Source organism: Sardina pilchardus, chromosome 8, assembly GCF_963854185.1.
Source record: "Sardina pilchardus chromosome 8, fSarPil1.1, whole genome shotgun sequence".
NCBI classification, from domain to species: domain Eukaryota; kingdom Metazoa; phylum Chordata; class Actinopteri; order Clupeiformes; family Clupeidae; genus Sardina; species Sardina pilchardus.
In genome coordinates this window covers 26,932,590-26,945,894 of record NC_085001.1, presented here as the reverse complement: position 1 = coordinate 26,945,894, position 13,305 = coordinate 26,932,590, and the positions used below count along the sequence as shown (strand labels likewise).

Here is a 13,305-nt window from a genome sequence, read left to right as displayed (position 1 = left end):
AGACGATGCATCTGTGTGTCTGTGGTGGTGGCGAGGGGTTGTAGGGACGCGTGCGTGCGTGCGCAGGAACTCTAATCTCCTGGTGGTGTGCTGTTGTTTAGCTTTGTGTTCTGCATTTGGCTGTTATGGTAACAGCTCAGGTTCTATTTCCTCAGTTTCAATGTGTTTTTTTGTTGGTGGTTGGTGGGAGGTGACGTAAGCTTCTTTGCAGTTATAGAATCATAGAGGGAAGGGAGTTCTTTGCATGAGCTGTCTGGGGACTTTCTGAAGTGTCTTTTCCTCTTCTGACTCTTCTCCTTCCTTTCTCTTCCTCCCTCCTGGCATCTGTCTCTGTCATCACTTTATTTTTGCTGAGTCGCACACTAGTCTGTGAGGGATGTCACCACAAATCAGGTCAAAATCAAGGTCATTTTATTTGCATAGCACATTTTAAACAACAGGAGGTTGAGTCAAAGTGCTTTGCAATTAAACAAGTGAACTAGGCTTACATCTAAACAACAAGCTATGAATGGGACAGAAAGTTAAATGAAGAATAATTATTAGGCCTAAATAAAAAATAAAAAAAGAGTAAATATTTCAAATAAGAATCAAAATAGCATACTATCAGAAAGGTAGATCAAATCAGGAAACTTGATCTATGTCCGTTTCTGGCTCCCTCTCCTCTGAGTCCCTCTCTATCTCCTTTTCAAAGCCAGTTTCCCGTTTGTGTGTTGGTCTTAGTCATAACATTTTCCGTTTGTTGGTTTTGAATGTCCAAAGTGAAATGTGCTTGTTGACAAACAGTTAAGCTTACATGCAGTTACCAAACCCAGACCAAAAAAAGAAGGCTGCTTTCTAGCAAATGGAGTAGGTAAAGGACTCTCTATTCTGGTAGCCTAGGGGTGCATGACTAAACAAGAATCAGAAGCAGTGCTGTGTGTGTCTGTGTGTGCATTTCATTCTGTCATACTGTGTGTGTTACATCATTGACTTGAGTGGGCATGAACATGTACACTTAAAGCATATCAGTTTTCTGTGACGTGGTTTCATTGCAACACATCGGTCTATGTGAGATCACCAACGCACTCAAAACACCAGCTCAGCAGCCTTCCTGGTGTGCTTGGCCCAACTTGTGTGTGTGTGTGTGTGTGTGTGTGTGTGTGTGTGTGTGTGTGTGTGCAATCATGTCTGTGGTTGTAGCCTGGCACAGTCAAGGGGAGGGGGGTTAGATAGATAGACAAGTCAGTACTTGAAGTTGGCGAATATCATCCTTTATAAAGTCATCTTGAAAGTATTTTTTTCAAACCAAATGCAACCAGTCAAATTAGAGATTGACATTGAAATTGATCTCAACCAAGCCAATTCCAGGTCTTGTTTTGGGAAGTTTGGCATTGGATGTTTTGAGTTTAAGATTCAGATTTGGGTAGGAAACACCGACACACCGACACACCGACACACCGACACACATACACACAGACGCCTGAGAAGATGCTCTTTTTCCTTTTGTTCTGTCAATCCCAGTAGACATCAATGCAGGATATGTGTGCACTGGACTAATAATGGATTCTACGCTCTTTGAAGGGAAGAAGTTAAATGCATATGGAGTTTTGTTGTTACACACCATCAATGGCAGAATTGTTTTGTTTTATTTTTTTATAAGGAAAGGATATAGGAGTACAATGACGTACTGTAGGACTCTTTGCAGGACATTTCATTGGGGAGCCCTTGTAGACTAGTGCTCAGGAACGAGTCATGTGTCGGGTCACGACACATCAGGTGTTTTATAACCCAATGAGACGATGCACTGTCTGATACAGTCAACTCAAAAGGCCCATCAAGGGGTGGGAAGATGAAAGTGGTTTCATTATATTTCATTACAGGGGTTTCAAATGAATATATAATGAAATGGCTTTCATTGTATTAGTATTCATTCAAAATGTAACATTAATTAATTCATACAGGTAGGCTAAATATTTCCCAAGAGGGGTGTGGAACTTCACACTTGAATTGCAGTATATAGCTTAATTCACATGAATAGTCGTAACTGGGCGTTCAGACCGAAAGCGTCAAAAGTGTCAAGAGTGCCGGAAATCACAGAGCTCAGCGCTCTCGGTAATAAAAAGCCCTTGGGGCACACCGTGTTTTCCCCGAGGCACTCCGAGCGCTGAATGTTGAAAACCCTGTTCTAAAAGTTGAACGGATATCTCACCATGACCATAACCTAGCAACAATTAACACCTGAACAAAGCGCTCTCAAAATAAGGTTAAGATTGAGGATGGTTCCGTAGAGATAGGTCTTTTATCTAGAAATCTAACTAGCATCAATAATGTTGATTGGCCAAGAGGAGTGATTGATTGGTCTATGGTTTTGAGTATCCACAATGCCAATTGTAAATGTAAATCTAACTGATAGTGATTGATCTGTGTGATGTGATCCCCTGCAGGTAAATCTCACCTGGCCATCGTCCAGAAGGTGAACAGCGAGGGTGAGGGAGATCCCTTCTATGAGGTGCTGGGTCTCGTCACACTGGAAGACGTCATTGAAGAGATCATCAAGTCTGAGATCCTTGACGAGTCCGACCAATACAGTGAGTCACCACAAACATTTGAAAGATGGAGTTATTGGGGGATAGGGGGTTGCTCTGTCTGCATGTCTCATACACCATACTATCTGTGTTTGTGTGTGTCTGTCTTTAGCCGACAACCGCACCAGGAAGAAAGTGGACCCCAACAACAAGAATAAGAGGGACTTTTCCGCCTTCAAGCACGAGAGCGAGTCCAAGGTTAAGATCTCGCCCCAGCTGCTGCTGGCTGCACATCGCTTCCTTGCCACAGGTACGTTAGGGTTGGGCTCGGCCTCTATATGCTAAACCGGCACGTTCGGGAACTTTGAATTTGCGGTTGCACGTCCCCGCCCCCTTTTCAGGGGAAAGCAGACCGCTCGGTTTGAATGGAAACCTATGGAGTTGATCCACGTGGTAGCTGTTTGCTTTCCCCCGAAAAAGGGGTGTGGTGAGAAATGACAATACACCTGTTGTGTGTATGGGCTCCTGTGGGACAAATGTAGGTTCAAAGCACAGATGTGCTGAGCACAGAAGCTCATTACATATTATGCACAGGGCTTCCATAGGGTCTTTAAAAAAAAAAAGTCTAAAATCTAATAAAAATGTATTTTAGACCTTAAAAAGTTTAATACATTAAAACATTATACACTAACATACATTTATTTAGCTCAATTTCTTCTACAATGTTTTTTTTGTCTGCGTTGTTTTGTTGGTATTGTTGTTCTTTCTCTCAATGGTATTACAATGTAATGAAACTAAACATTTGTAGTTGTGGTAGTTGAAGTTGATTGGGGACACCAGGGCAGACAAAAAAAAAAAAAAGAAATCAAACATACCACACATGCAACACCCAAAATGTCACAGTATGCTGTATACAACGTCCCCTTAGCTGCAGTGATTGAGTGATTATGGCTTGTTAGAAGTATATAGTGTATATAGCAGATAATGCAGCCAAGGTGACTGTAAACAACAACACAGTCATTAAGCCATTAACACCGAGGAGCAAAGTGATTGCATTATACGTGGTTAAGGGCAGGTGTTGGGTTACATACAGCAGCATCTTTGGGGGAAGGGAGCGTAGAGAAAACATGGCATATGCTAAGAATGGCGTGCCGTGTTATTATGTATTGTAATGATAAACATGGCAGAGGACAAGCTCCTATGAAATGTAGCTGCAAGTACAGTAAGTGTTATGTGTTTTGATAAGGAACATTGGTTAGTGCTTTAACCTGCAACACAGTGGTTCAGTCAGGCAATAAAGAGGTTCAGTTGAGCACAGGAGTATGACCGATTAAAGTGTGTTAAATAAGGTGATTATAACTGATAAACTTTAAAGGAACACTTCACCGTTTTTTCATATTAAACTATGTTATTCCCTTAAGTAAGACAAGCTGATCCATACCTCTCACATTTCAATGCGTGCACTCACTGGCTCTGGCACGCGGCACAACTTTGATAGCACTTAGCTAGCATACAAATACAGCACTTAGCTAGCATACAGTTACACGAGTAGTCACACGACCAAGTATGGTGAGACAAAATAAAATGTGGTGCATTTCTAAGCAGGTAAGAGGGATAACTATATTCTGTTCTTGAATACCCAGAGGTGGGCCTGTTCAGCCCAGACCAGATCTCGGAGAAGGTTCTTCTGAGAATCCTCAAGCACGCAGACGTGATCCAGGAGATCAAGTTCAACGAGAATGATAAGCGCTCGCTACAGCACTACATCTACCAGAGGGGCAAAGCTGTCGACTACTTCATCCTCATCTTGCAGGTAACCTAAGCAGGCACCTTTCACATTGGACAGTTTGTGTTGAGAGTTGCTTTGTTTGTAAAAAATCTCAATTGAAACAAGCTGGGCTTGAATGAAAGGAGATGAAATTATACTGGATGTTTGACATGAGTCAGGTACCTGGATCAGGTTTGATACAAAGCAATATAATGTATACTCAACAGCAACAAAAAAAAAATGCTCATGACATGAGAACAACTTTTTGAAAACCAAAACGACTTGGTTCTGTTCTAGAACACGATTTGTTAGCATATAAAGATGGAACCCGGACCTGCCCATCCCAAGCCTGATAGCACAGGGTGTTGATTCTATGCACTGCACGAGTATCTGTTTAAATAAGGTGTTTGTTTTCCATTTTAACCCCTTATCTAATGCAATAGGTTAAAGAGCAAATTATGCAATGCACTGTTGCTAACAACATATCCTAGGCAGCGTAGGCGGTGTGGAGAGGAAGTCATTCAGCTGTATCAGTGCTTCTTGGCCTTGTCTATCCAGAGTCAAGGCATTACAGTCAACAGGTTTTAACTTGGGTGTAAACCCCCATTGTCAGTATTAGGGCTCTCAGGAGACACTTGTTTTTGGCAAAAAAAACCACGCTGGCCCAAGACCAGCAAGCTCGTGGTTAACGGCATCTTCTCTAAGCCATCTTGCCAGTGGGAGGGCAGAGGCTGTATGATAACTTGTTTTACTCATAGCACGGGTGCTACAGAGGTTGATAGTTTTATAGCGCTGCTCACAATCTTTAGCATCACTGTGTAACTACAAACACCAATTCTGTAGGCTGTACTGTAGGAAACATTTGAGATAAGGTGCAACCGTTGCTAAGCTGGTAAATCATCCTTAGCACAGACTGATATATATATATTTTTTTTTGTAGCACATGTTAGATGCAACATATATGTAGCACTGTACAGCCTTGGCTATGAGCCTGACTGATCTGATCCAGGGAGGGTTCACTGGTTAACAGAAGGTTGTCATGGTGAGGAGTGCGTTTGTTAGTGGAAGATCTAGTCTTGTAAAGTTGGGGGGGGGAGGGGGGGGGGGGGGTAAAGTAAACTTGTTTAAACTGGGGCCTTCGGGTGTCACAGCTGTTTGATATGTATTATAGGATAGTCAGGCTATGGTTAACGTTACTAAGGAGTGTCAAGCAGTCACTTGGAGATTCGGAGAGGGGAGAGTGAAGTGCCCTGGGCGTTAGGGGTTATGGTGGGGTCAACCTTGCTCTGCTCTAATTGATCCCATTTGCAGACACATGAAGGGGATAGAGGATATGCTGTCAATCACCTGCATTTGCCAGTGTTAATCCCTCCCCCTAATCTGCAGTGGGCCGAACGGGGTCATAAATAGCATGGGTTGGTGGCAGCCCCTGGTAAACGGGAGCATTAAAGATGGGGCTTGGCTTGCACAGATCTAGGAAAAGCGTGGGCTCCTCTGAATTGCTGTTTTCCAGACGTGGACATTTGATTGAAAGTCTTTTGGAAACGTCTGGACGTTTTGCTCATAGTAACATGGCAACGCAATGAAAGGTCAGGTTATGTACAAGAAATGTAATCAGTTGTACGAAAATATTAAATACAGGGAATATTTGTAGAATGGAACTTGTATTTTGGAGAAGGCTAAGCACCCTGTTAACGTTCGTTCCAACTTCTTCCACTTGTCGATGCATGTCAGACACCAGGGGATACTAACTGGCTGAAGCTAACCCTCCAAATCTTGCCTGTCCCTGCTATGAATTCTGCTTTTATGATATGAGATATGATGCCTATGCAAATTAGATTCAACTGTATTGTCATTGTGCGTAGTAAAAGCACAGAGGCAAGGAAATGTGAAATTGGCTATTAAATATTTAGAGGAAAGGAATGTCAAAGTCATCTTAACAGTTTGATTGTGATTAGCACCAGAGGGTTTTTGTGATTTAGATATACAGTGTGAGGAAGGACAACATTTTATGAGCTGAGACACACTAATCATTTTCCTTTGTCCCAGTGTACTGTATATGAGCTTAACTTTATGTACAGACTCAAAGTCCAGATAAAAAGCACACACAACATATTGCATTAGGGTACATACAAATACAAGTAGATACATACAGACATAAAAAAAAATGTCAAAAAATCTAAACATGTTTGCAATTGTGCCATTTTACCAGCATCGAACTCTGCTGCTGCCGCTGTGTCCATTACAGCTCAATTCTATTTTTGTTGATGATGCTCAGTAAAATCCATCGTTTATCGAATGCTTGTCAGGGAAAAAAAAAATCAAAGATTGGCGCTGATGTGTGTGGCAACTTAAGTGATGGTACACTCAAGTCTGTGGCTATATGCGGAGTGCTTCAGTCAGACTGCTTTCCAGGCAGCCCATCTCCACACTCTGAACTCTGCTACCCCAGAACCCTGATGTCTTCCCACGGTCTGATGTGTCACCGCATCCATCTAAACAGTCATTAGTCTGAGACACAAATCCAGTTATCATTAAGCACAACAAGCCCACCCCAATTCCCCCTTCATCATCACAATGGTATGTGCTCAGCATGAGAAAATGCCAGGAACAGAATGTTCCATGCATAGGTATTAGAGTTGGGGGGGGGGGGGGGTTGTTTTGTACCTACAGAGGTGTTCTTACTGTGTCACATTCAAGTTGGTAGTAGGAGTTCAGTTAATTATGTAATTATGAGGTGTGTGTGTGGCTTCACTGGGGAGGGGCAGATATGGAAAAGCAGCCCATTGTTGTTGGTTTCCATTTCTCATGCACTTCAGTGTTGAGCCCTCTTCAGTCATAATGACAAGAGATGACCTCACTTGGGGACTTCTCCTCCCCGCTCTTCTGTTTGTTTCTCGCAACCGGAGATGGTGAGATCGAGGAAGGAAAAACGAGAGGGTGGGAGAGCTGGAAAGAGAAGACACGGTGGGAATAATAGCAGATCGATGTAGAGATGGAATCAGAGCAGGTTTTGGGACAGCAGGTAAAGAGAATGAGAGCCTTGAGACAGCTGTCGGAGAAGGGAGAGGTGAACATGGAGAAAAAGACCTCAAAGGTTGAAAGGTTCAGGAGCCAGACAGACGGCCAGACAGACAGAAAGGAAAAGCACAGCAGAGACTAAAAGCACAGCAGATTGATTGGCATGGACCCTGGAACAGACCAGGCTGAAACGCAGGCCAGATCTGGGCCAGAATTGGGCTGCTTGGTGGGTCTCCAGGGCGGCGAAAGTCTTTTGATGAGGCCAAAGTGAATGGCCATCCTGGCACTCACTGAGTTGCTCAACCCTTGGTGCATCCCCGAACCGACCTGATGGTGGATAGAAGAAAGGAGATTAGAGAAGGAGGGCAAGGGAAACAAATGGGTGAATGGCAGTATATCACTGCTGTTATTTTTAAGAAAACTGCATTGTGGTCATCCTTGTTAAAAGGCAAATCTGGTATTCTTACAGTACAACCCCCAGGGTCTATTTTTGGATAATAGCTAAAGTCTAAATTTTTTTGTTAAGCACCAAAAATACTTTTTAGTGGTTTGTCTCCTTACTAGGTAGTGCCAATATTGGTAGTCATAATGAAAGTATGTGTGCCAAATGGACCATGACACCCAAGTCCTGTGACTGTATATTCCCACCCCTTTTCGAAGGGCAACATGTTGCATCAACATAGTGGTATGTGAAAACAAACAAACAAATGAACTAACGGTAGTATTAAGTAGCCATTACGTGCATGTTAGCGAGAGGACCGGAGTGGACCATGGCCGTCCTGTGAGACCCAGGCTGAGTCACTGCCTCATCCTCTTAAGTGACTCAGGGGAAGACGTCATCTCCCTCGGTCACTGTGTCCGAGCTATGCATCAGCTCTTTTCCCAGGCAATTTGACCAAATGGCCTGGCTGTCCGTCACGTCAGCTCCTGAAGAAGTGTGACCTGTTGGCATTTCCTCTTTTGAGATCCACTTGTCCGGAGAAGAGGCCGGTGGATAGTTTGAAGTGGCTCTGATTAGTAATAGAGCTTATTTTGTGATGGACTGATAGGACGAAATAAGCTTTTTATATTAGTTTAGTTTTGTAGAAATTATGATGCTGAATTTAGAAAAGAAAAGTTTCCATCAAAGATGCCTTGTGTTACCTCAAAAGAAAAGATCTTTCACATTCATTAACACAAGTGTCTTGTGTTTCTGTGTATGATTGACAAATACACTTAAACCTTGACCCCATACCACTCCACCTTAGCCTGCAAGACAAGCAGTCAGGTGAAAGAATGAATTGTTGTCATTTGACACGTTAACATGTAACATGAACAGTGGGCAAGGCCCCTCTCTTAAAGCAACCACTTCCTTTAAAAATGAAGTTTACGAACCCAACTTGTAGTTCAGGTTGAGTTCAGTGTGTGAAAATTTTTCAAGACTGTCTCAAGACTGAATCAGAATAATTCCAACACATAACTGTCTTTCATGTGCTCATCCATACACATGGTTGTAGTCACCTAATGTGTGTATTTTTTAAATGACAGGCTGGCAAGTAAAGATTTGTTTGTGTTCTTAGCATGCAATGCTAACTTCCAGTAGATTTCACCATTGCAGGAAGCAATAGTTGGTGATCTTGTATGGCCTGGTGGATTGAGTATTAGATAATGTTTTCTGATTTGCATTGAAAATAAAGAGACTGTGACTTTCAGAGGCTTCTGTTACTCCAGGATCATATAGAATACATAGCTTAGCTTATACACAGTTTAGCTCAAGTGCTCTAAGAAATAGAACATGCACAACAAAGTGTTCAATAAATCTTTCTTTTTTTATTCTGGGTGTTTGTAGATTATGTAAGGATGTAGACACTCATCCCCTTTGTGTGTCTGACCAACAGAATCCCTCTTCTGAGCTAGACTAAGCACCTGCCTTACCTGTCATTCAGTCCATGCAGTGTCACTGACTGTCTGACACCACCTGATTGATCTGAAGTGCCCAGAAAAACAGGTTGAACTGGGATCATCACGTGCAGCTCCTCCCTCTCCTTCATCCATGATTTTTTTCTTTTTATCGTTTTCTTTTTTTTTTTTTTATTGTTTCTTTGCCCTCCATGCCACTCCTGCCATGCCTTTCACTCTTTCACACCGTTTGTTTCTGCTCTTTATTTTCACTCCTTCAAGATGAGCCGCCGTTTGCTGTTTGCGTTGGTCTACTTGTGGACCTTTGCACATGTTTTTTTACTGACATTTAGCACCGTGCTGACAGATCGTTCTTATTCATGCCATGTGAACATATAGTACACAGGGTGGCCGTACACGTCTGGAACACTATTGAATAATGAATGACCGTTTTCCAAACAAATTGGAAAAGAATCAACCTGGCCCCACCCAACTCTTTCACAACGTGAATAGAGTCGGGGAACTCTCGACTGGGAAACGTTTGCAACGCGACGGGCACTATTTTTGACATCATTAGTCAAACCAATCTTAGTCTTAGTCTTACCAATCACATTGATCAGAGATTCATAATGTTACTTAACTTTACAAACTGACAATGAACAGCATAAACAGTCAGCAAACAATGTATGTGGGTTTACCTTTGCTGTAAATACATTTATGCATTTTTCTAACTGCAATGTTTGCTGGTGTTGCTGCTTCTGTTCTACACAATAAGTCTCCGTTTCGGCTTCCCCTCTTCTTGTTGATTGGCCAAACGTTTTTTTTTGTCTGAGGGAAACGGTTATGAACTATAAGTTGCCAGACTAGATCTCCCTGAAAGAAGATCTAGACGAGTGGGTCAGGCTAGAAAAGTATGGGAATTTGGGAGAAAGTTGTTAAGAAGTCCGTACATTTTTCTCATAGTACTATCAGAGAGGGTTAAAGTGAGTAATGTAGGAACTTTGGTATTATCCACATATAATTGCCGGTGTAGTACAACAAAAGTACACTACAAAACTAGTAAAAACTACAAAAACTAGAGGTCTTCAAGAAAGACAAAAAGACAAAGGATTTTTTGTTATACACAGGTGCTTGGTAGGTAGATACATGTACATAGCCTTTCCTGGATATACTGTTATAAGTGAGCTCTGTATGCGCTCTAGTGGAATAATAAGCATTCTCTACCTGTCCTGTAGATGAACCCAAAAGTTATATTTGGAACTTGTCCTTGTAATCTGTGTTCTATCCTCTGATAGCTGGGTAGTCAGCTTTGGAGGTGAAGAAAACTGTTGTCAAGACCCGGGTAGAGTGACGTACAGGATATGTCGTCATCTCTGTACATGGTTACTCATCTGTATGCGGACACTTCTATAATGGTGATTCATTGTACAGACTTCTCCCAACGAGCTGTTCAAACCTATCAAACAGAAATCTAAGCTTAACCTTTTGAACACCCCCACCCCCTCTGCTGGGTTTGCCTTTCCCTTACTCCACCCTACTCCCTAGTAACATAAACACGTGCCATCTGCTATGTCCCTGGTATGGTAAGTCCCTCCACATAGCTGGGAGGTATGATGACAATGCAGTGTCCTTCACTGTGTAAGCTAGACCCCTTCAGCCCCCCCGACCTCGCACCCCCTTACACAGGGAGAACCGGAGGGGAAGAGGGATGAAGACCCCAAGGGAATGAGGAAGCAGGGAGGGAGACATGGGTATTTGGGGTTGAGACGCCCTGATGGCGAGTTGGCAACACAAATTAGCGCCCAGGTTTAAAGATGGATGTCTGTTATTGGTCGACTAGGCAGTGATCTCTCTCTCTTTTCTCGCTCACGCTCTCACTCAAACATGATTTCTCTTAGAGTTTCTCTCTCTCTCTCTCCTCTTGTCTTTCACTTGTTCTCGCTCTACCACAAATGAAAAGATGTGACTTGCAGATGTTCTCCTAGTTGGAGGGGGATTAGTCGGTTCGAGCCGCCCCTGTCCCTCTCACATTCCTGGGCAGATCCTCGGCCTTCTGCCCCTAAGCTCTAGATCAAACCAAACACACCATGCTCTCACATGAGTAAATACAACGCTCAAAAAACACACTGGGTGTGTTTGTGTGTGAGAGTCAGGCGTTACAGTAAAACATTGGCTGTGTGTGTGTGTGTGTGTGTGTGCGTCTGTCTGTATATCTTGATAAAACTAAACACTCCGTCCATACCTTTCACAATATGCCCGCCCAATACATGCACACATTTTATGTGTGATAGTCTAATGTTGCATTTGAACATCTTTGAGTGTCACTGTGTGTATTTTTTGTTTGTTTGTTTGTTTGTTTGTTTATGACACATGCATGGATCTCTCTCCCATAGGGTCGTGTGGAAGTAGAAGCTGGAAATGAGAACATGAAGTTTGAGACCGGACCCTTCTCCTTCTACGGAGTCATGGCTTTGGGTGAGTAGAACATCACAACTTAATACGTCAGTTTGACAAAGTAAAGGCAAAGGCAATTATGCTTTCAATGTTGTTGTGGTAATTGTATGCCTTTTGATGGCTCTACCAAAGTAAAAACAAATTAACACTGTTGTCGAAGCAATAAACGCCATTCGCAGAAGATCAGTGGGTGACAAAAATAACCACTTTACAGGCAGTCAGGTGGTATGACCGATCCAGTGTGTAAAATATAGTAGGGCCTTATGCCTCTCTTTCATATGGCCACAGCAACAGGAATCAGAGCCGGGTTAATATAGCAGTCACACATCAGCTCAGTTCATCAACTTATCAACTCGCCCAGTTATAACATTACTGTTTACTTCCGGCAGTGGAGCATGCCTGTTTCGCTGCTGCCACCTAGAGGTTGATTTGCAGTATGGCTACAGAAAAAGTACAACTGTTTCCTCAATACATGTAATATATCATACATATATAATGCACATGAATGTATCATGTATTTTTCAGTACATATGAATGAAAGTTAGACATTGGGAATGTAACTATATAACTGTAACTACTGTGGAGTACAGGAGTTTATAATAGCGTGAATTTGGAAGCTCCTCTCATGTGATGCTATTGCTAAATGACACCCACTGGTGTTGATTGCCTCAAGCATGTCGTCAGATTTTTTCTCTCTCTTTAGCCCTCACAGGGTCCTATTTCTGATGAGAATTAAATCAGGCTAAAAATAGTCTTGGATTAGTAATTTTCCATTAGGTGCCAAGCATAATCCCAGCACTAAGTGTGACACAGTGACTGTATTATTAGTGGGGATGCCTTTGAAGGACCTCATTGAGGGACTTTCAATCTGATTTTAAGCCTCAAGTGTTTGTTTTTTTATAGTTAATAAATAACTTTTGTGTTACGTTTTATGTTTTGTTTTTACCCCTTCTCTCTCTTCACACATCAGTGCAAGGTCCCCAAGGCCATTAGGGGGTACGCCTTGTGAATGTTTTGCCCTTTTGCTTCTCTGTCTCTTTTTATCTCTGTATGTGTAATGTGTGTGTCTCTCTTGTCGTTCGCCTCTCGTCCTCTCAGTTCTCTGTGTCTCTCTCTCTGCTTTTTTCCCCCCTCTCCTCTCTCCTTCCTCGCCTTCTCGCTTGCTCGCCCGCCCGCTCGCTTACTCACTCGCTGTCTCTCAGGTGACCAAGCTCCACCCTCAGGTACATGGTAAAGGATGTAGTCTGTTCTTTGATCAACCCCTACACCCACCCACACCCCTATCCCCACCCTCCCCCCTCGGCTCACCCAACCTTCCCAGCAGCCTCCACTGCTGCGTGTGCGTGCCTCCCCTCCCCTCCGTGCTGTTGATCCTCCTACCCACCCTAGTGGACGGACGCCAACAGTGATTCAACGGTTGGTTGTTTTATGATGACATGAGCATCATGGCACAGTCTGCCCCCTGATCAGGATGACTCTGAGGTAGACTCAGTCCTCAGATTCAGGTGTCATTTTGCTAACCGGACTGATATGATTATACTGTTACTGTACTCCAACTGATCGATGGGCACATTGTAATAATATCACACATACATGACCCCCCCCCCCCCCCCTTTCCATCTTTGTGACCTACTCAAAGTGTCATTCTTCCCTGTGTGGGTCTGTTTGTGTGCCCGTATC

At 43.0% G+C, this 13,305-nt stretch overlaps 1 protein-coding gene across 1 annotated transcript in view; it reads left to right on the top strand.

Moving 5' to 3' along the window:
- Positions 1–13,305, top strand: part of LOC134089112 (metal transporter CNNM4) — a 28,889-nt gene that overhangs the window by 6,461 nt on the left and 9,123 nt on the right. The window contains exons 2-5 of the mRNA XM_062543435.1: positions 2,424–2,567; positions 2,677–2,814; positions 4,148–4,317; positions 11,565–11,646. Of these exons, the coding sequence (XP_062399419.1) occupies positions 2,424–2,567; positions 2,677–2,814; positions 4,148–4,317; positions 11,565–11,646 (534 nt within the window). The remainder of the gene's footprint in view (positions 1–2,423; positions 2,568–2,676; positions 2,815–4,147; positions 4,318–11,564; positions 11,647–13,305) is intronic.